The 23,471-nt window shown below is 36.0% G+C and overlaps 1 protein-coding gene across 2 annotated transcripts in view; it reads left to right on the top strand.

Moving 5' to 3' along the window:
• The first annotated feature begins 1,217 nt into the window (after positions 1-1,217).
• LOC121383094 (GPI transamidase component PIG-S-like) overlaps positions 1,218-23,471 on the top strand; it is a 35,274-nt gene continuing 13,020 nt past the window's right edge. The window contains exons 1-13 of one of the 2 annotated variants that reach the window (XM_041512871.1): positions 1,218-1,315; positions 4,961-5,100; positions 14,250-14,343; positions 14,867-14,968; positions 15,425-15,571; positions 16,046-16,155; positions 17,464-17,584; positions 18,131-18,192; positions 19,194-19,308; positions 20,655-20,744; positions 21,690-21,865; positions 22,755-22,808; positions 23,247-23,375. In XM_041512871.1, coding sequence (XP_041368805.1) covers positions 1,288-1,315; positions 4,961-5,100; positions 14,250-14,343; positions 14,867-14,968; positions 15,425-15,571; positions 16,046-16,155; positions 17,464-17,584; positions 18,131-18,192; positions 19,194-19,308; positions 20,655-20,744; positions 21,690-21,865; positions 22,755-22,808; positions 23,247-23,375 — 1,368 coding nt within the window. In that variant the 5' untranslated portion in view covers positions 1,218-1,287. Of the gene's footprint in view, positions 1,316-3,885; positions 3,993-4,960; positions 5,101-14,249; positions 14,344-14,866; positions 14,969-15,424; positions 15,572-16,045; positions 16,156-17,463; positions 17,585-18,130; positions 18,193-19,193; positions 19,309-20,654; positions 20,745-21,689; positions 21,866-22,754; positions 22,809-23,246; positions 23,376-23,471 lie in introns of those variants that run through there. The other variant, XM_041512872.1, reaches the window with a different exon arrangement.

The following is a 23,471-nucleotide window of genomic DNA, read 5'->3' as shown; positions in this document are numbered from 1 at the left end:
CAAGAAAATATCTGCAATATCCATTGTGACTAGATATAAAACAACACCAATATTATATATATATATATATATATATATATATATATATAATTAACCATTATTTACTCAGGTAAGTTTTTGTGTTGTATTACTAAATATACCAGGTTAAACCCTATTATTAAAACATTTGCATGTTTGTTCAACGAGGTAACACTTATGTTTTATTAGGTTGTAGACCTCAACATAAAAATAACTGAGGGAACTGATTATTTGCTCCCTAATGTAGTTTATGGGGGGCAATTTAAAATATTACCATATTGATACTACATGTATATAAATTCACATGCCAAAGGAAACCATATATTATTCTCCTTGAACAAATCTCAGGTGTGATGCGTAAGTAGAGAGAGATATTGCTCCCCCTAGATATCAAGGTCTGAGGATGGCTATATTTTATTATTGCTATTTTTTGTTGCCTGCATTCAACCGGTAAGGAAGGGCAACATCATGTGATAATTTTGCAATCTGTAAAAACAAAAGCATTTCATTATTTCAAGAAACTGTATTTTGTTTTAAGAATAAAAGAATGTATTCAGTGGAACATTATACTATTGCCAATACATCTATATAATAAGATATGACAATAATACTATTGTAATTTTGAAGTTGTAAAGTAACAACTTTGCCATTGTTTAATTATTACATATTATTTGGAAATATAAAAAACTTAATCATGCATACAAATTTTATTATAAATACTAATTATATATTTTGTAGCCCACATCATAATTATTATATTAATAATTATCTTATCATTTCAAAACTGTTAAAATTTATAATTAACATTACCTGAAAATTGCATCAACAAAAATTATATTCTGCCCAACCTGCACTGTCCCCTCGACATTCAAAGTACACGGAAACACATCGGTACTAAATATAGATTATACTAATTCAGATTCCCGTTGTTCGTTTCTCTTATATGGCAACCCAAGCTGTTATAATACACACAAGACGTATTGCAACTATGTGTTTGCTACAGAAAATAAATGACAATATGTAAGGCATGTAAAAAGTTAATATGATAACTTTATTCTATGTAAACCACTAAAGCTTTGCTTCACCCCCAAAGACCCGTATGATCGGTAACTAGGCCGTGTGACGTACTGAACCCGACGTACTTATTTCCCCTGACATAATCTTTTGATCAAAAGGTAATAATAAAATTGATAGCGACTTCCGGAATTCTTTTGCCGTTTGTGTTTTCCCGTATTTTGCAGTCTGTTTTTGAATTATGCAGTAGACAAAATGAAATCTACGACGTCTGAAAATGATGGTAAGTTGAGTTCATATCTATTATGTTATTTCACTGAAAATGTCAAATAAAATGCGTGTATTAAAAAAAAATATAGATAGTCTTTAGTGTGAGTTTTAACAGTGTTGACTTGATCACAAGTAATCATGATGAAGTATGGCGATCTCGCCCCGTGTCGATCTCGCCCCGTGTCGATCTCGCCCTGGCGAAGTCGCCCCGGGCGAGTTCGCCAGGACTTATTTTTATCGTTAGGCGAAGTTATCATACATATTAGACTTGCTAGAAGACATATATTACAACATATATTATAGTATATATCTACTGTCATTATCAGCATTTTTTTGTGCCAAAACTACAGGGTTATACCTCGTATACTACTAGTTTTGTTTTGGGACACGCTGTGGCGAGATCGCCATATTTACTTCCGTGTTGCATGTCTGTTTAGCGAAGTCGCCAGTACATTATAACTCAACAATATTCAAGTTACAAGCTGTTTTATGTTTACTTCATTAAGTAAATACATGTGCAGTAGTCATGTTTTGATTTCACTTGCAAGCCGGGGCGAGATCGCCAGGATTTTCCAACGGAGCCTGGCGATCTTGCCCCGTGTCGATCTTGTTTTTTCTTGTTTAAGTTTACAGTTTACAGTTTATTATAATAAATACACGTAAAGTACACATTTATGGTTTGTTTCATCATGTAATGTAACATTTTTTAAGTTTACATTTCTTATTATTTCACTTTTTCAGGCTGTGGCGAGATCGCCAGGATTTTCTCAGTGTAGCATTTTTATGTTGGTGAAGTTGTCACACGTTACTACGCAACTATTTGTCATAAGTGCACACTTTAACGATTATTTGATATATACTAAATACTAAAGTATGCACTGAAACGACCAGGTACATTTATGAAACATTATACCGGAGACACCAAGCGGGAGCAAGCACGGAGAAGTCTGGCTGCACTTCTCTCACCACGTTCGTACTCCTCCCAATACTTGAATGTCTTAGCCTGCATGTCGCGGTACTTCTTCTTCTGCATCCGCTTTAACTTTCCTTCTGACACCAGTCGAACCTAGTTGCTGATGTGGATGGCTTCTTTGTGCAGCAGGGACACAAGCAGGTAGAGCTGGACTTGGGGACGACCTCGGTTGTTAAGTCTGAAATGCCATGCTTCAATGTCGTTGTTGGTGCGTATACTCTGAAAGTATACGCTCCAGCTGTCTGGTGTCCATGTTGCATCCAGGATCCAGGTCGCTTCCAGGTATTCGACTAAAGTTGTCAGCTGGTCAGTTGATGCTTCTGCCTTCAACCCATCAAACACAGCTGGAATGTGTTGATGTGGAAGAAAAGGCAATGACATCAATTTCCTCAGATATCTGTGAGTGTCGTTGTCACTACGGTAGGCTTCACGAAGACCAAGGTCTTGAATCTGTAAAATATTAATGTTCTTTGGTTATAGATAGCATAATGATTATTTCAAAAATTAAACAAATTTTAAATTCAACAATCTGACCATCAATTTACACACACACACACACACACACACACACACACACACACACACACACACACACACAATATATATATACAATATATATACAATAATAATGATGATATATTTACCTTGCCCCGGCTTGCAAGTGAAATCGTCAGAAATGTAAACTACGAATGTATTACATTTTACAACAAGAAAATCAAAACATGACTACTGCACATGTATTTACTTGAAGTAAACATAAAACAGCTTGTAACTTGAATATTATCGAGTTATAATGTACTGGCGACTTCGCTAAACAGACATGCAACACGGAAGTAAATATGGCGATCTCGCCACAGCGTGTCCCAACACAAAACTAGTTGTATAAGTGGTATAACCCTGTAGTTTTGGCACAAAAACATGCTGATAATGACAGTAGATATATACTATAATATATGTTGTAATATATGTCTTCTAGCAAGTCTAATATGTATGATAACTTCGCCTAACGATGAAAATAAGTCCTGGCGAAGTCGCCCCGGGCGAGTTCGCCAGGGCGAGATCGACACGGGGCGAGATCGCCAGGCTCCATCATGATCATCATGATCAATCATCAGGCTGTCATTTAAAGGTTGTTTTGTTTAACGACACCACTAGAGCACATTGATTAATTAATCATCGGCTGTTGGATGTCAAACAGGCATGATTTTGACCCGTACCCCCTTTCTGTGGGAGCGGTACGTACTCCAGGACCAGTGGTACAGTGTTCGCTCGATGCGCGGTCGGTGTGGGATCGATCCCCGCCGGTCTATTTCTCATTCCAGCCAGTGCACCACGACTGGTATATCAAAGGCCATGGTATGTACTACCTTGTCTGTAGGATAGTGCATATAACAGATCCTTTGCTGCTAATCGGAAGGAGTAGCCCATGAAGTGGCGACGCTGGATTTCCTCTCTCAATATCTGTGTGGTCCTTAACCATATGTCTGACACCATATTACCATTAATAAAATGTACTGAGTGTGTCGTTAAATAAAACATGTGTTTCTTTCCCTTTCATGGGTTAGGGTTAGTTTTTAGAACCTTTGATATAGAGGGGTACGGGTCGAATTCTTTCCATATACCAGTCGTGATGCACTGGCTGGAACGAGAACAGGGGCCAGTGGAGTGGGCCCACAGACAGGGATCAATCCCAGACTGATGATGCAAAACAGAAAAGGTACATAAACTTGTACTCCTGAAACAAGTCAGCAAATTTGAACCCAATTTCACTAATTTTCATTGAAAATGGACAAAACGATCTTTCTCACAATTTTCTGAGGCCTAAACTAGCCTGGTCTGCTATATAAACATGAACACTACCATGTATTTGGCATTTAAGGTACCCACTTCATTCTGTTTAGTGTTATTACTGTTAAACTATATGTTACTTGTTAGGCCAAACAAAATAAATTTCTGGTTTCTTGTCAGCACGTTTGTCAATTTTGACACTCGTGTATCAATTTATTTTTTCTTAATATCCCGCAGTATGACGTTTATTTTTGCAAGACTTTTCTTGCTAGGACATAAACAGCATTTGGAGCCAAAATTCTCTCTATGCTGGCTTGGAACATTCACTTTCTTTAATTTCTCTCTAAAACGAGTCCTGTTCTGATGAGTAACATGGCTTGTTTAAAAACAAATTGCAGTCAAAGTAATAAAAATTGCCTTGGCTATATGGAAAAATTATGGAAAGGAAAATATTTAAGGTACCAAGGCAAGGGAGGGGGCACCATGGCCATTGAGGATGGACCATGGCAGATGAGTATGATGTAAAAAAACAACCCTAAATATACCAATCTTTTTTGTGCTGTCCATTGAAAAAAAAAAAAGCTGCATCGCGGCATCAATTCTGGAACTTTGGTCTGACCAGAGACCAACATTTCTTTTGTTTGTGCCTTAGAATTTTAATTATTATTGCTAAACTAAATGTTAGTTAATAATTTTAATTTGGCAGTTACATGTAATAACCGGTATTTGAAAACTGTTAAGTACTGTCAGCTGTTACTTTTACATTTTTGTAGCATTGTATTTGTAACTGTGTTTAGTGGCCTTAAAGCAGATTTGCATGTACACAATAAAAAGAAAAAAAATTGATCATAATTCTGATTGTTATATCATGTGACATGCAGTATTCTCTATTGTCAGATAAATCCAGTCAGATGTATGCTGGTCTTGGGATTGGCCTGATCTGTGTGATAGTCGGTGTTCCACTCTGGTGGAAGACGACAGAGGTCTACCGGGTTCAGCTTCCTTACTCGGACATCAACAGTCTGTCAGACACTCCAGTGAGTATTGAAGTTTGTTTTGTTTAATGACACCACTAGAGCACATTGAGTATTAGTAATCGGCTATTGGATGTCAAACATTTGGTAATTTTGACAAATTGTCTTAGACAGGAAACCCGCTATATTTTTTCCATTAGTAATAAGGTATCTTTTATATACACCATCCCACAGACAGGATAGCACATACCACTGCCTTTGATATACCAGTCAGGGTCTCGAATGAGAGTGAGTATTGAACGAAGACTCAATAAAAAGATATACATGTGTGGTTCCAGTCACCCGACCAACCTAAATTAATAGTTTTCCATTACAACTGACACTAAACTTTTTTATCACCTACTCGGGCTACTAAACAGTGAGAAGATGCAGCATTTTTTTTACATGTTACTTTATTGGTCTTTGTGAAGACCTGTTTGACCTGTTAGATGCAATACATATCTTCTTGTATTAATTATTAACTGTGTATTTTAACAGAAAATGTAACGTTTCATTATGTACTGTAATAGTATGTGTTTAAAGCTCCGAATAAAATACTGAAATAAAAACAAATCATAAAAAAGAAGACCTGTTTGACCAATTGTAGGAATTTAAAAAAAAGAGAGAAAAAGTCATAACCTACCTACATTGTACCTACACTAAAAAAAAATCCAGATGGAACCAGAACCACACATTTTTTTTCTTTGGTTTAGTCATGTGGTTTACAGTATCAATGGGTTCAGGACAAAGTTGTTACATTTAGTCAGGGTTTGACAAATCCACTAGTTCTCAGTCCTGGCCCATTCCTACTCGAGACAGCGCAGAATGCGGTTGTGTTTAGCAAACATCGAGGTTTCTCTCCCCCCTCACCCTTGGGGCTGTGCTGCACGAGCTTGGCCGCTTGGCCAAGTATCGTGTTGAACACAATGGGAGCACGGCTATTGTCACATTGTATTATGGTGACAATAAACAGAAGAGATCGGTAAGTAGGAGGAGACGTCGTCCCACGGCAACTCAGGGGGGACCAAACCGGGCGGCTCAACCGCCAGGGGCGGTCCCTCCTGCTTCACAGAAGAAGACGAGACCGGCAGGGGCGGTTCAGGGGGAGCCAAAACCGGCAGCTCAACTGCCGGCGGCGGCCCCTTCTGCGTCGCCGTCCCCCACTACTCGGAAGCAGCAGACGCCAGGAGCGGCAAAGGGGGAGCCAAATCTGTTGGCTAAACCGGCAGTGGTGGCCCCTCACCCTGCAGCACCAATGCCGATGGAAACAGAAAAAGTGTCGTCCGCACCAACCAATCCACCGGCGTCTCCACGAGTTGTTGCGACAGCGGTTGCAGAGCGTGAAGCCAAGAAGAGGAAGGTGTCGGTCCAGGACTTGTCCGACACACAGCCCACGACTTGGCAGATCGCACGCAACAAGCTTCCTGGACGGTACTGCAACTATGTGAAGGGGGAGTTCACTGCGACATCTCAGCTGCCAGGCCCCTTCATCACCAAGAGCTGGAGACCAACACCAACTGGTCAAGGGCGGTACCAGTTCCAGTACGTCGAGGGAAGTCGTACCTACTACCTGACGTCGGAGCGGAACGGGATGTACCGGCAAGGCTTACTGAAATCAGACATGGATAATCCAATCGTCCATCGGATTATCAAGCTGTTACTTCCGGAAGACTACTCAGCAATACTCACTTCTTCCCGAAGTTCCGAGCCGATCATCCCATCAACTCGCCATGAGTTCCGCTGCGTACCCTCTCCTAGGACAATTACTTCCTTTTTTAGGGCTCAGTTGGACTTTAAAAACATTTTTGGCCGCAGTTAAACATTTTATGTTTTTTTTCTTTTTTTCTTTGTAAACAGTCCGACGCAGTTTATTTTGGCAACCCGTCTAAATTGCTCAAATCACCTTAAAACCTTTTCGGTCGAGCACTCTAATTTTATTGTTTGGACTTAAATTTTTGTAGCACATTTTGGTCTTCGGTCTTTGACCTAACTACTAAATTCGTATTCCAAATTCCGCCCACCTCAAAATTACCCCCACCGGCCCGGACCATATAGATCGGACTTTAAACTTTTAGACCTTCGTTCAAAATTTTATGTCAAAAATATTATTAAATAGTCCGATCCTCTCTTCTTTCTCTTATTTATTTTTGGACTTTCCTTCTAAAATGCTCCAAATTATATAAATATACGGCCGACCAGTCAATTCCCACTATTTAATTTTTAGATGTAAATTTCAAAATTATCCCCTTAATTTTGTTCTGTCCCGGAGCAAGTCACTGGCTATCCAGAGACAGGCCCCGGTGGTATATGAGCATGTTAAAATTATTCGCACTCGCACTTACAGACCTGTCAACCTTTAGTCAAGAGAAAGCAGGAGGTGTGTGTTGAAAAAGCAGGAGATTTTGTCAAAAAGCAGGAGATTTTTTAAATTTAACCCAAAATCGCAAGATTTAAAAAAAGACATTATTACAATAAGTTATATGAATACTTTATAATGTCATATATACTTCCTAACCTTAGATCTTGGCTTTTTTTTTCTTTTTTTTAAGTTTAAATATTATGATTTAAAACATATTTTAAAAAAATTATTTTTTTATCCAAAAATGTTAAGAACATGAACAAGAAAAGAAAAAAATTATTAGTACATTTACGGTATTACACTTACAGCCTTACAGGTTGCGTTACATGGCCTCAGATTACAGTTATCTTCCCATTTGGTTGTCCAAAATCCGGAAGTTTCACCGCGCAAGTAGTCTGCTGTTTGACTGATTATTTCATGGCAGACAGCTATGAAGTGGCAACTGTTTGACTGAAGTGACAGGGGATAGCATGTAGTTTGTAAACATGTGTAACTTGTTGACATTGAAGACTTGTTTGTGGTAATTCCGGCCCATGCAAAAGTAGTGCTTTTTGTGTAAAATGGGTGTACTCCGGCCTGGTTTAGAGGGTGTGTCTGTTTAAACCAATATGCTGGGAGAAAGAGCTGGACAACAGGGGTTGTCCTTTTCAGGGTATGTGTCCCCCATGCAGGCAAAGGTACATACAAAACTTCACGGGCCTGCTGATATTAATAAAAATGTTATAGCCACTAAGGCTATATAGAAACATATAGCGAAATTAATTGTGGTCTGAGGCCTGATATAGTTCACACATTACACCGGTTAAATGCTTGATTCTGATGAAAGTATTATAACCAGAGAGGTGAAATTACACAGACTGATTGTGCATACCACAAGGAATATGAAAACTAATTTATTTATTTTCTAAATATTTTATTAAATTAAAAAACTTTTTTTTTGAATTTATTAAAAATTAAAATTAAAATTTTCAACTTTTAAATTTCAGTATCCTCCAAAATAGCATAAGATGACCTCTGATGTTACTACAGGTTGTTGCAATATTTTTTTACAGTTTTGAGCTAATAATTTGGTAAAAAAGAGCAAAAGTTGGATTTTGTTAGTCAATATTGAGATTTTAATTTTTTTTACATATTGAATTTTAATGAGTTTCTCAATTATTGCAATTGGACAGAAGATCTAAATATAATGAATATATCACTACTAAATGTAATTAAACACTTTAAATAAATAGTATACAGTTTTTAACAAGATTAAGTACTCTAATAATACATTTCACCTACATTTATGTAAATTACACACTTCAGTCATTTTTCAAAAATGGTCTTTTATCCTTAGAAAATCTAATAGGCTAATATTCTATGCTGTCTGAATGTATTTATTGTGTTCAGTAATCAGATGCTGGTATACTTGTCAAGTTTATTGCAGAAAATGTGCCAAAAAGGTTAACATTTGGCTTGTAATACATATGGCAGAATAATCCATAATGCATATTCAGTGCTCATTACTACAAACATCCTTCCAATCAAGAAATACTACACTGAGGTATCCCAGACACTGGCACATGACTACACTTGTTAACAGTTATCACTGGAAACTGAAAAATATGGTGCAAGTACCTCTTGGTAGGATTTATATCAGCATTTTGTGACAAAATCTTCATTTTCAAAGTTGTCGTCAACAAAAAAAATATTATGGTGTATACCTAAGTAATATCTGTAGGGCATATTCATATTAATATGCATTTATATGGACTGTTTTGCCTTTTACAAAGTGGCTACATGTCTAATACAGTAAATGAAGTAGATTAAGTAAATACAGCAGGTCAAAATTGAATATGAGGCCTATCATGTCTAATTTTCCCTGAAATTAGTGTGTAAACATTTGTTGCAAATGGCCCCAATTTTGTGACTTTCACCATCCCTCTGACACATTTCTAATAATGTATCATGAATTCAGTCACCATATCTTTACTAAGCCTCCACTTATCATATCTAAAATGCAAAATTTTACAGTTTTAGATTTTTTTGTTTCTCAAAAATTTAAATTTAAGTTTAATATTTAATTAAAAATGAAGTAAAATCTAATGATTGATTTTTTTTCCTATAAATATTTCAAAATCTTTCCAAGACAACACTGTGCAGATAGAACATATGTAGAAGAAAAAATAGCTGCTCATTGTATGAAGAAATTCCTAAATTTGATAAAGTTATTACATTTTGAAGTTGGTGTCCCTCAAGTTTCCATTGCTAAAATTGGCCATGGCAAGGCACTGTGGTAGGTGTTTTAACACAGCCTCTGTATACTCTCAGTTTAAAGGTGACATACCGATACTTACCGAGCATTGCTTTAATATGTATATCATTGGAATGCATTAGTGTGGGCCAGTTTTTAGGGGGAAAAATGGACTGATAGGCCTCAGATTACAGTTATCTTCCCATTTGGTTGTCCAAAATCCGGAAGTTTCACCGCGCAAGTAGTCTGCTGTTTGACTGTGATTATTTCATGGCAGACAGCTATGAAGTGGCAACTGTTTGACTGAAGTGACAGGGGATAGCATGTAGTTTGTAAACATGTGTAACTTGTTGACATTGAAGACTTGTTTGTGGTAATTCCGGCCCATGCAAAAGTAGTGCTTTTTGTGTAAAATGGGTGTACTCCGGCCTGGTTTAGAGGGTGTGTCTGTTTAAACCAATATGCTGGGAGAAAGAGCTGGACAACAGGGGTTGTCCTTTTCAGGGTATGTGTCCCCCATGCAGGCAAAGGTACATACAAAACTTCACGGGCCTGCTGATATTAATAAAAATGTTATAGCCACTAAGGCTATATAGAAACATATAGCGAAATTAATTGTGGTCTGAGGCCTGATATAGTTCACACATTACACCGGTTAAATGCTTGATTCTGATGAAAGTATTATAACCAGAGAGGTGAAATTACACAGACTGATTGTGCATACCACAAGGAATATGAAAACTAATTTATTTATTTTCTAAATATTTTATTAAATTAAAAAACTTTTTTTTTGAATTTATTAAAAATTAAAATTAAAATTTTCAACTTTTAAATTTCAGTATCCTCCAAAATAGCATAAGATGACCTCTGATGTTACTACAGGTTGTTGCAATATTTTTTTACAGTTTTGAGCTAATAATTTGGTAAAAAAGAGCAAAAGTTGGATTTTGTTAGTCAATATTGAGATTTTAATTTTTTTTTACATATTGAATTTTAATGAGTTTCTCAATTATTGCAATTGGACAGAAGATCTAAATATAATGAATATATCACTACTAAATGTAATTAAACACTTTAAATAAATAGTATACAGTTTTTAACAAGATTAAGTACTCTAATAATACATTTCACCTACATTTATGTAAATTACACACTTCAGTCATTTTTCAAAAATGGTCTTTTATCCTTAGAAAATCTAATAGGCTAATATTCTATGCTGTCTGAATGTATTTATTGTGTTCAGTAATCAGATGCTGGTATACTTGTCAAGTTTATTGCAGAAAATGTGCCAAAAAGGTTAACATTTGGCTTGTAATACATATGGCAGAATAATCCATAATGCATATTCAGTGCTCATTACTACAAACATCCTTCCAATCAAGAAATACTACACTGAGGTATCCCAGACACTGGCACATGACTACACTTGTTAACAGTTATCACTGGAAACTGAAAAATATGGTGCAAGTACCTCTTGGTAGGATTTATATCAGCATTTTGTGACAAAATCTTCATTTTCAAAGTTGTCGTCAACAAAAAAAATATTATGGTGTATACCTAAGTAATATCTGTAGGGCATATTCATATTAATATGCATTTATATGGACTGTTTTGCCTTTTACAAAGTGGCTACATGTCTAATACAGTAAATGAAGTAGATTAAGTAAATACAGCAGGTCAAAATTGAATATGAGGCCTATCATGTCTAATTTTCCCTGAAATTAGTGTGTAAACATTTGTTGCAAATGGCCCCAATTTTGTGACTTTCACCATCCCTCTGACACATTTCTAATAATGTATCATGAATTCAGTCACCATATCTTTACTAAGCCTCCACTTATCATATCTAAAATGCAAAATTTTACAGTTTTAGATTTTTTTGTTTCTCAAAAATTTAAATTTAAGTTTAATATTTAATTAAAAATGAAGTAAAATCTAATGATTGATTTTTTTTCCTATAAATATTTCAAAATCTTTCCAAGACAACACTGTGCAGATAGAACATATGTAGAAGAAAAAATAGCTGCTCATTGTATGAAGAAATTCCTAAATTTGATAAAGTTATTACATTTTGAAGTTGGTGTCCCTCAAGTTTCCATTGCTAAAATTGGCCATGGCAAGGCACTGTGGTAGGTGTTTTAACACAGCCTCTGTATACTCTCAGTTTAAAGGTGACATACCGATACTTACCGAGCATTGCTTTAATATGTATATCATTGGAATGCATTAGTGTGGGCCAGTTTTTAGGGGGAAAAATGGACTGATAGGCCTCAGATTACAGTTATCTTCCCATTTGGTTGTCCAAAATCCGGAAGTTTCACCGCGCAAGTAGTCTGCTGTTTGACTGTGATTATTTCATGGCAGACAGCTATGAAGTGGCAACTGTTTGACTGAAGTGACAGGGGATAGCATGTAGTTTGTAAACATGTGTAACTTGTTGACATTGAAGACTTGTTTGTGGTAATTCCGGCCCATGCAAAAGTAGTGCTTTTTGTGTAAAAATGGGTGTACTCCGGCCTGGTTTAGAGGGTGTGTCTGTTTAAACCAATATGCTGGGAGAAAGAGCTGGACAACAGGGGTTGTCCTTTTCAGGGTATGTGTCCCCCATGCAGGCAAAGGTACATACAAAACTTCACGGGCCTGCTGATATTAATAAAAATGTTATAGCCACTAAGGCTATATAGAAACATATAGCGAAATTAATTGTGGTCTGAGGCCTGATATTATCATTTGTGGTTAGTGTACCTAAGTACCAAAAACAAATTTATATAAATCTTATAAATTAATATTCAGTTTTTACTATAATTAGGAACGGTGGCGTGGTACTTATTTAAAATCATTATAATGATGCAATAAACATTGTATTTTCATTAATCATAAGTAAAACCTCATTACGGACATCGTGTGAAATATACCGGAATTATACCCATTTCCGTGAGTAACTTTATGTCAATGTCAAACACAACATTTTTTAATTGTACAAAATAATTTCTTGAAGTGTATCCTTATAACCAACATTTTACCGCACAAACATACAAAATTAACTGACACAAGTATGTTTATACAGCTAATTGGTCTTTTCGTTGTCTTGCTGCATGTGATTTTAACATGCATCGTGTGTATCGCTGTCAACTCGGGAGTCTGGCAGTTCAGATTCGTCATAGTTGCATTATGTAATCCATTGGGAAGACATTTTACAATTCAGAGGTGTTATTAGAACAAAATTGGATATTTTTTTTTTTTTTTTATATGGCAACACTGAATGTCAATACACAGCCTGTTGAATTAGCGGCAACACGCTTCGTAGCCATTACGATGACAACAAACATTATAATAACACGTCATTTTATAAACTCCATGTGCTTTTTTAACAGTATAAATAGGCTATCCCACAATTCTCACTTCGGCAAAGGTTAAACAGTCGGGACAATTCGGCCTGTTACATTCTCGGAAACCGAAAGTAGTCGACATTTTCCGAATGAGAAAAAAAAGGCAGAGTTACTTCCCTTCTGTTATTTTGACAAAAGAGGATCGATTTTTTTTTATGCTTACAAAAATGTCATTTAACAGGAGAAACTGTCTCCCGCACAGGTGAAAGGAGATTTTATCAAATACCGGGAGACTCCCGCGGAATCCGGGAGGGTTGACAGGTATGCCTCTGACCATTCAGGAGTTATACTGGAAATATGTGATTTCAGTGATCCATCAATTTGATTGGTGTTAGGTTTGCTTAATGTTTGCTATTTTCAGAACAGAATGTGACATATAATAGAAAATCACAACTAAAGTTAGGACATGGACATGAATCACTGGATTAAAAAAAATAATTGTACCATGAAGGTTCAGGACTTAGAGGGAGATAGAGCTTAACAACCCTTAGATTGGGGGTGGAAATAAGGGACAGGATATTTATATTTACAAACTAAGACTTAAATGCAGCATTTGACAAGTTTTTTTCACTAGCCATTGGGCTAGTTATAGTATTCATTTACAAGCCCAACACTGAATATCACTAGTCATGGGGATGGGGCTACCATAATCTAGAAGCCCTGAGCTTTTAATCACTTCTGTGTCAGAACGACATTAAAAAAAACCTTTGATGGGTTTGTTCTTCTTTTTTTTGTTTTGGGGGGTTATTTTTTTAAAACATCAGTAATGTGACTATGAAAAGACTAAACTTTGTGGCAGCCTTGCAAAAAAATTGCCAGTTGGACTGACAAGACCTACATATTTGTAAAACGTGTCATATATCATATTACAGTTTTTGCATTCTTGAGGCTTACTCAGGGTGATAGATATGAAATCAAACTAAACATTACTTTGTAAATGGTATATATCAAAGACCATCATATTTAACTGTTTATGTTTAACGGATACTTTAGGCATATACTGCATGCTTGTATCTTAATTGGATATTTTGTAATAAGTGAAAGTTAACTTACTATTTAATTAGATTTTGTTTTCAGCAATCAGTGAATATGCATGTATGTGTCTTTTTACTTATAAATGTTTGTCTAGCTGTATCTGCTGTTGAATTATTATTTTTTAATCCTTCCTATATATTTTTTCTCCATTTTTCAGATTGAGTATTTGGCGACTGTTGAAGTTGTTTGTCTTGACAGTTCTCTGTCTTCTAAACTGATTGACATATCAACTGGGCTACAGAGAAGTTTAGGTACTGGTACATGTAACTGTGTGTTAACTGGGGGAACATACATGTAGGTCCTGGGTTAATGTCTAACCACAAAACTAACATACCAATAGGTGGCATAATGTATTGTGCATTTATCAGGACATGTCTGTCGATATTTAAATATCATTAATATCTTATTTCATGGAAGGTTAAATTATCACTACAAGTATGTCAACAAATCTGATTGGATTTCTCTGCTAAAATTACAGGTGAACTTCGTCATAACAGAAGCAAAGAAAGGGGTGGTTTTTGTAATAACATGAGATAAAGAACTAAATTTACAACAATAAACCCACTGATATATATCGGTAAATAGAAAAAATACAGTATGGTTATCACCTACTTTAACAAATACAGTAAAACCCCTCAAAACCAGACCCTCTATAAACAGAAATGTCTTCAAAACTGCTATGGTCTCTTTTCAAATACATGTACCACTTCAGAATATAACCTTTCTAAACCATTTCATAGTTATTCATTCTGTGCATAATTATTCTATTTTCAGGCAGCACTGAGAAGAAATCTCTTCAATCTAAGTACCGAGTTGCAACCCGAGATGCTACTACAGAAGAATTAAGCCTATATCGGTCCGCTAAAAACATCGAAGGTAGAAGTTGTACCTCTTTTTTTTCTCTCTCTCTTTTTTTCTGGCTTTAAAAATACATTTCTCAGACCTGTTGAAGCTAATTTTGAACTGGGATGGGATATGGAGAATAGATGTAAAGATTATTTACAGTAATAACAAAAGGTTAAACATGACTTTAGAATTCAGGGTGGGTTGGGGTGCATGCTCACCTCTTGTCACAAGCCAATGGTGATGTTAGGTGTGAGACTGTATGAAGTAATTGCTGTGGAATAGTATGCTTGAACTATACAGATTATACTTCAGTTTTCACTTCTATGCTCTTATGACTTGCAGTGGTCATAATTATTATGGATTTCAGTTATATCAAAATGAGCTGATCATTTTAAAATACTTATTTCACGTTAGTATGTTTAAAGTACGTAAATATGCATGGTGTCTTTTAATGTATTTTATTTTAATGTTGGTGTTATTTTGCAGATTTTGATAAGACACTCAGTCGTCGGTTCGGTGCAGGGTTTAACTTGTATTATGTTGTACTTCTTCCTGAATCGAAGGGAACGGTTAAACTTGATAAAGCCTTTGTTGGGAAACATCGCAGTGTGTACATGCCCATCAAACAGAGCAGTAAGAATTTTTTGTTATAAATAGTTATTATATTAAACTTAAAACGTTATTTAGGATATTATGTTGATTCAGCATATATTTGTTTATTTTCTAAGTGTTTTCTGCTTTGAGAAGTGAGAGAACTAATGGATAAAATGTTGACTGTGTTAGGGAGAAATGCCAGATTTTAATATAATGATGAAATTTATTATAAAACTTGTGAATCCAAAGATGATTTTCTATGGAATTATTCACTTTTAAAAACAAATGTCTTGCTTACATATACCTTATTCTTTGTAATATATTTAATATTTTAATACTTTTTAAAACATATTTAAAAGGTAGTTAAATATTTTAGACTGATTATGCAGTAAATTAATTATACCAAATTTTAGCAATTAATTGGGGTGTGTGAGTGTTTTTTATGTTGTTTATATTTAAAAGTGTTTTACCTGGTCCCTTAAGTTTTAACACTTCTCTTTTTTTAATTCCCAGATATTTCTGAAACTGTGTCCTCCATTTCATCTCTGGTCACAGATGTTGTGGTGCGACAGTGGGCAGTCAGTAAAAGCCTGATGGGTGTGAAGGGCTCACGCTCATTAAAGGTATGTGTGTGGTAGAAACACTATCATAGTTTAATTAGTACTGCATAGTGAGTTTGTAGGTGAATTTTGGATCCAAAAAAAATAAATTATTATTTAAATTTGTTTGTCTACATATGACAAGCCTAGCATATAAGCCATTGGTCAGTGTCAAAATTATGAACACAAAATATCAGTAATTTGCATATTGTTTGTAACTTTCGCTAGTTGTCTTATTCAGGATTAGGTAATATACATGTAACAATAACAGAAAATAGGAATTGATATGTTACTATTAAGTTTGTTTTGATACAGTATATAATATTAAGCAATTAGCATTTATTTTAATGTTTTCCTAAGCAGCTGCCAAAGTACATGTAGGCTTTTACATCAGAGATTTATTCAGAATTTCAGATTTTTAATAATTTATACAGTGTTTCAGGGTTTTCTGCTGTTTGTCCAAAATTTTCCTCATTTTCCATCTAAAACGTTTGGGCTGATACTTTCCATACTCTCTGAATGGCAATCACCATTTTAGACAATTGTCCTACCCTAACCCTAGGTGTAATCTCAGTACCCCACCACCAATATAAAATTTTCCACATTTGATTTTGAAACCCACTTTCACATCTGTTACATGAATATGATTTGTTATATAAATGTTTTTGGATAGCAACACCATTTGATTAATTAATATTCAAGGTAAATAATTTGGGTTGGGTCCAGAATTTTGTAAAGGAAGGTCACAATATTCTAAAAAGAGCAATTTAAAATTATAGAAGATTAAGAACCGAGCTTCTTTTTGGAATGAGTTCTGTAGGGATGGGTTCCAGGGGATTGCCCCCTGGAATGGGGCAGAATTTAGCTCAGTCAGTTGAGTGCTCGCTTGAGGTGCTTGCATCACAGGATCGAACCACCTCGGTGGATCTATTTCAGCTCATTGGGGGTTTTCTCATTCCAACCAGTGTGCCACAACTGGACAAAGGCCTTAGTATGTGCTTTCCTGTCTGTCGGAAAGTGCATATAAAAGATCCCTTGCTGCATTATGAAAAATGTAGTGGGTTTTCTCTGATGACTATGAGTCAGAATGACCAAATGTTTGACATCCAATAGCCCATCCAATAATTAATCAATGTGCTCCAGTGGTGTCGTTAATCAAAAACAAACTTCAAACTTTGCTCCCTAAAAATATTTAAAATTACGATTCCCCGAGACACATTTTCATGGCATTTGAGTGTTTTATGTTGTAAATGATGACTACTGTACCCCTATGACCCCTCCCCCCCGAATCCGCCAGTGAGACTACTATTTTGGTGTTGTTGTTTTCCTCAGCTGGACAAGGAGAGTATGAGGTGTCTGAGATCGAGTCCTGGCTATGATATCACTTTCACTCTGGCCAGTCCACAGCCAGAGATCATCGACATACAATGGGACATAAAGCACGGCATCCAAGGTTAGTGACAGTTATCTCCAGTGTTTTGGTTTGTTTTTTGAAAATGGCTATGTTGGCTTTTTAATGATATATTGGTTTCCTTTTTTTCTCTCCCCCCACCCACCCATAGTTTAAGCTGTCATTCACCAAATAAGTACAATCATGGCTATTTTTGTTTTAGTTTGTGACATTGTTTGGTGATGAAAACTATTTGAATTTGTCTGGTCAAAACTGTGTATATATATGTCTCTATTGTAACTTTAAATAAAATATAATTTTGATATTAAAATGTAATACAACAGTGTCAATCAGTGCTTTATAAAAATAAAAATTATGTTTTTGTCCCGACCTGTGCTCCATAGTATGGTATGTGCTGTCCTGCCTACATACAGGTTTCCTCTCTCACTTTTGACCTAGTGTCACTATTATTGTTTGTTAGACAGCTAATAATTGTTTTTAAAAGTGTTACGGTGTATCATATAACAAATAAATATTATATATCTTTCCTGTGTTTTTGTTCCTGTGTTACATAAAACATTTTATTATATTTTTCTTGGTATCTTTCAGATTATTTAAAACCATTTTTGAGCAAACTGGACAAATATGCTAACATCTCTGTGACTTCTCAGGTAGGTTATGTGTGGAATAATAACTAAACTAATATAAGTTTTGTTCTATAATCATACTCTATTCATACAAGGCGGGATTTAGCTCAGTCGGTTGAGTGCCCGTTTGAGGCAGGATCATTGAATGAATGAATGAATGTTTAACGACACCCCAGCACGAAAAATACATCAGCTATTGGGCGTCAAACTATGGTAATGCAAACAAATAAAGTGATGTTCAACATCAATATAAGAATTCAAGATTTAAATAAAAACAGTGTAAAGAACTGTGCAAAAATACAAATATCACAGACAGATACTGAGTTTTACTCAAAATTTCAATGTGTGCTGTATTGGCCATTCTCAAAGAGAATGTTACACCCCTGCACCACAGTGAGGTTACAGCACGCGCAGGGGTCGCAGGATGAAACCACCTTGCTGGATCCATTCAACTGATTGGATTTTTTCTCGTTCCACAACTGGACAAAGGCTGTGGTATGTGCTTTTCTGTCTGTGGGAAAGTGCATTTAAAAAAAAAACCTTGCTGCATTAGGGAAAATGTAGCAGGTTTCCTCTGATGACTGCTTGTCAGAATTACCAAATGTTTGATATCCAATAGCCAATGATTAATTAATCAGTTGAACTCCAGCGGTGTCGTTCAATAAAACAAACTTAAACTATTCATACAAAACAAATTTTGGACTCATTCATATTTAAACATACATTTAATCAGACCACATAATTTCCCATAATAATGCAACTTCCAATGCAGCCAATCTACAAATTGTAAAAAAAAAAAAAAAGGTCTTATTTTTGAAGCTATGGATTTTCAAAAGTTCATGCCAGTCCATTTGGTAGAGAACTACTCATAAAGATGAATTTGTATTAGTGAGTGAAAAGCATGACTTCCATAGCTGCAACAGATTTATTCTCATATGCTTTACATGTGTGTCCCAAGTACTGTATATATTATCTGATATTAGTACTCACTGTACTGATTGTAACATTATGTCATTGTGTTGCAGGTGTTGTTTTTCACTGGACTAGTAGTGCGTCCACAGAAAGATGCTAAGACTGGAGAGTTTTTCTACACGGAACAAGATTTGCCTCACATGATAACACCATTAGAATCTAAACTTGGTGAGATTTGTTTTTTCTTTCACAGGTCGTATTATGGTATGAAATTGTCCATCCATGGTGCGGGACATAGGCCAGTTCTGCTTGATGCACGGTCGGTCTGGGATCGATTCCCGTCGGTGGGCCTATTGGGCTATTTCTCACACCAGCCAGTGCACTACGACTGGTATATCAAAGGCCATTGTATGTGTTATCCTGTCTGTGGGATGGTGCATATAAAAGATCTCTTGCTGCTAATCGAAAATAGTAGCCCATGAAGTGGCAACAGCGGATTTCTTATCTCAATATCTGTGTGGTCCTTAACCATATGTCCGACGCCTTATAACCGTAAATAAAATGTGTTGAGTGTGTCGTTATATAAAACATTTCCTTTGTTAGTTCATTGTTTGTCCATAAACTTTTCGTTTCCAGGCCATATGGTTCTTATCAATTCAAATAGGATCATCAAACCTTGCTTGCATGTACTCCTTGGGATGACAGTGTTGAGGTGTCATGAAGCAAATATTCCTTTCCTCTCTTAGAACTGCTGACTAAGCATCTTAAGTGGTGTTCTCATGATGCGATTAGTCACACCAACTTGTCGCATACGATTTGTCATAGCGACTCGAATCATGTGTGTGGGAAGACAAAGCTCATCAGTTTAAAAAATATTTTGCGGGAAATGTAAGTGCCTAAAATTTTCACTGAAATAAAGAATAAACATGAATGTAGACATTTTCCTGATGGCATTATGTAACAAAACAATTATTAACCACGTGGACAATAATAGGTTTTATGGACCCATGAAATCTAGACATTTTAACATGCTTATAAGTGACGAAACTAAACAGGTGTACTTTAATGTGATTTGATTGGCTGAGAGCTTATGATTTGTCGTAAGAAATAGAACATGTTCTAATCGGTACGATTTGTCATATAAGACTAAAGTCGTTCCGATTTGGGTGTTCTCACGGTACGATTCCATTGCATGCAACAAGTCGGCATCATGAGAATGCCCTGTTAATGAGGTATTACTAGTCCCTTACCGGTCCAACTGGAGGGGACTATAGCTTTCATCACCATCCTTGTCTGTCTTTCTGTCCCACTTACAGTTTTGAGGACTTTCTTTTCACAATGCCTCAAGATATTGAGCTGATTTTTTTTAGATAACTTTATGATGTATTGTTACAGATCAGGTTTGACTTTTATGGTGAGTTACCCATTTGTTTACAGAGTTATGGCCCTTGAACTTAGGAGATAAGAAAATATTATGTATTGCTTTAGCAGTACTCTCAGAATGCTTGTTCAACTAAATATTTTGTACTTAAGTTAAGTTATAAAATATTTTATTTTTATTTTGTACACTTTAGGCTCCCATGCTTCAAGTAATCCTGCTCTCAACTTTGTTGTCTATGTTCCAACCAGAGACCAGAGTCCTCTATACCTTAGAGATGCTGCAGGTTAGTTCACAAAGACTTACCATACGGAGTGTCGGTCTCAATCTGAACCAGTAATATTGCAGGGTTTCTAGAATTTTGTAAAAATCTACTAACCATGGGATCAGTGATTTTAAAAATGTATGATTAAAAATTCACTAGCCCTACTTTAAATAAATACAATTTTACTAATAGTAATAATCAGATATGTCACCTAAAGAGGGATATAGAGCTAAAAATCCTTAGATTGGGGGTGGAAAAATAGGGCAGAATATTCATATTTACAAAATATGTAACTAGCATTTGACAAGGGTTTTTTTTCCCACTAGCCGTTGGGCTAGTTTTAGTAGGTATTTACTAGCCCAACCCTGAATATCACTAGCCATGGGGGTATGGCTACCATAATCTAGAAGCCCTGTATTGTTTTGAGATAGCATTGCATCACATCATGTGCTTCTGGGTCATAGTTCAAGGCCAACCATCACAGAGTTTAGTGATTATAGAATGTTAGTATTTTTCTTACCTAAACATTGCTAGTATGTTTGAAAAAGTAGTTATATTGCAAAATACAAAGTATTACTTTCTAACTAAATCATGTGTCTATCTAATTGTAAAAGTATTTTATGATTAGTTTTTCATGATTGGGTGTAAAAAATTATGAAATTGGTTGCTGTGATTTTTTAAAATTATATTGGAATATGGAAATGTTCATTAAAATTACAATGAATGATTTAGTTATCAATATATTATTTACAAGATTGCTCGTTTTACATTCAGTATAAAAGAAATTATGAAATTGGTTGCTGTGATTTTTAAAAAATTATATTTGAATATAGAAATGTTCTTTAAAATTAAAATGCTTGATTTTCTTATCTCAATAAATTATTTGCCTGTCATACATTCAACATGAAACCCTGGTTTTTAACACTCGCATATGCTATGGTTTCTACAGCTACCTTTGTTTATCAGGTAACCGAGTTCCGAGCAATGCGTTTCTGAGTCCAAGGTGGGGCGGGATCCTCATTCTGAATGTGCCCTCCCCGCCAGCTGGGGCTGCCCTTCCACACAGAGCAGACGTAGACATGCGGCGGATGATGGAGGTTTTCATAACACAGCTCAGGTTTCTACTCAATCTCCACTCACAGGTCAGTGTTGTAGGTTACAGGTCAGTGTTGTAGGTCACAGGTTAGTGTTGTAGGTCACGGGTTAGTGTGGTAGGTCACGGGTTAGTGTGGTATGTCACGGGTTAGTGTTGTAGGTCACGGGTTAGTGTTGTAGGTCACGGGTTAGGGTTGTAGGTCTCGGGTTAGTGTTGTAGGTCACAGGTTAGTGTTGAAGGTCACCAGTCAGTGTTGTAGCTCATGAATTAGTGTTGTAGACCACAGGTCAGTCTTGTAGGTTACGGTTCAGTGTTGAAGGTCACAGGTCAGTGTTGAAGGTCACAGTTAAGTAGTGTAGGCCATGGGTCAGTGGTGTTGTAGAACACGGGTTAGTGTTATAGGTCACAGGTCAGTGTTGAAGGTCACAGGTCAGTTTGAAGGTAACAAATTAGTGTTGTAGGTCACAGGTTAGTGTTGTAGATAACTGGTTTAGTTGTGTAGGTCATGGGTTAGTGTTGTAGTTCATGCTGTGTGTAAAGGGATTCAATCCAGCTCACGGTTAGATCACTTGGATAGGTACAGTGGGTTATAGGAATGATTGCCCTCACTGGAAACATTGGGTCTTTCCCCATCTCATCTAGTGCCACAAGTGTGGTGCAGCAAAGGGATATGCTGTCCCGTCTATAAGAATGTCCATTAGGCCTCATCATGACAGTAAATTCATGTTGGCTTACACGAGCATAGCTTAGCAACAAAGATAATTTCATTTATTTGCATACACATGCTTGGATAATACAGCAGAATAACTTTCGTCAAATGAAAGCTTTTTGGTGTGTTAATGATAGTATATTATTACTCTTAGCCATGTCATGAAATAATTTTGTTGTCATCATTTGGTCTAATTTATCCTGTGTGTTTCATGTTCTGATTTCAGACACCACAAGAGGTAATTCTACCAGACGTTGGAAATGAAGGCATCACCGAGTGGGTGAGTCTTGGTTGATTGATTGATTGATTGAATGTTTGTTTAACGACACCCCAGCACAAAAATACATATCGGCTATTGGGTGTCAGGGTGAGTCTTGGTCTACTTATGTTTATCTAACCACAGTCAAATATTGTTACTGCACTAATGTGTTTATAATGAAAGATTATGTTTTACTAGTAATCAAAGAGCAGTCATTGACATTGATAATTTTTCCCAGTAACTTATATTATCGCCATCGCATTTTGACCATGTCACAATTTGGGAAGTCTCATTTCTTTGGCGTTATATTATATAATAAGTACAAGTTAAGTATAAACATGCACATATAATAAGTGAAATTATATAAACAGCAATTTAATATACAAATACAATTTGGGGATTGGTGAAAGTACAGCCTCTTTACTATATCTTTTATATGCCTGAGGTTTCATTCTTCAGGAACTGGACTCTTGGTTACGAATATTGTGTGTCGAGAATATCGCTACCTCCATTGTGAGTCTGCAGTCCCTATCACAGCTCCTGGGACAAATCAGCAACATGGTTATAAAAGATGACATAGCCTTAGAGGTATTTGGTTTTTCTCTGTAAACATGCTTGAATACTCGCAATCATTAACACATCTCACCTTATCTTTTGTATCCCAATACAAACTCAGCTACAGAT

Source organism: Gigantopelta aegis, chromosome 10, assembly GCF_016097555.1.
Source record: "Gigantopelta aegis isolate Gae_Host chromosome 10, Gae_host_genome, whole genome shotgun sequence".
Classification (NCBI taxonomy): Eukaryota; Metazoa; Mollusca; class Gastropoda; order Neomphalida; family Peltospiridae; genus Gigantopelta; species Gigantopelta aegis.
This window is presented reverse-complemented; position numbering and strand designations above follow the sequence as displayed.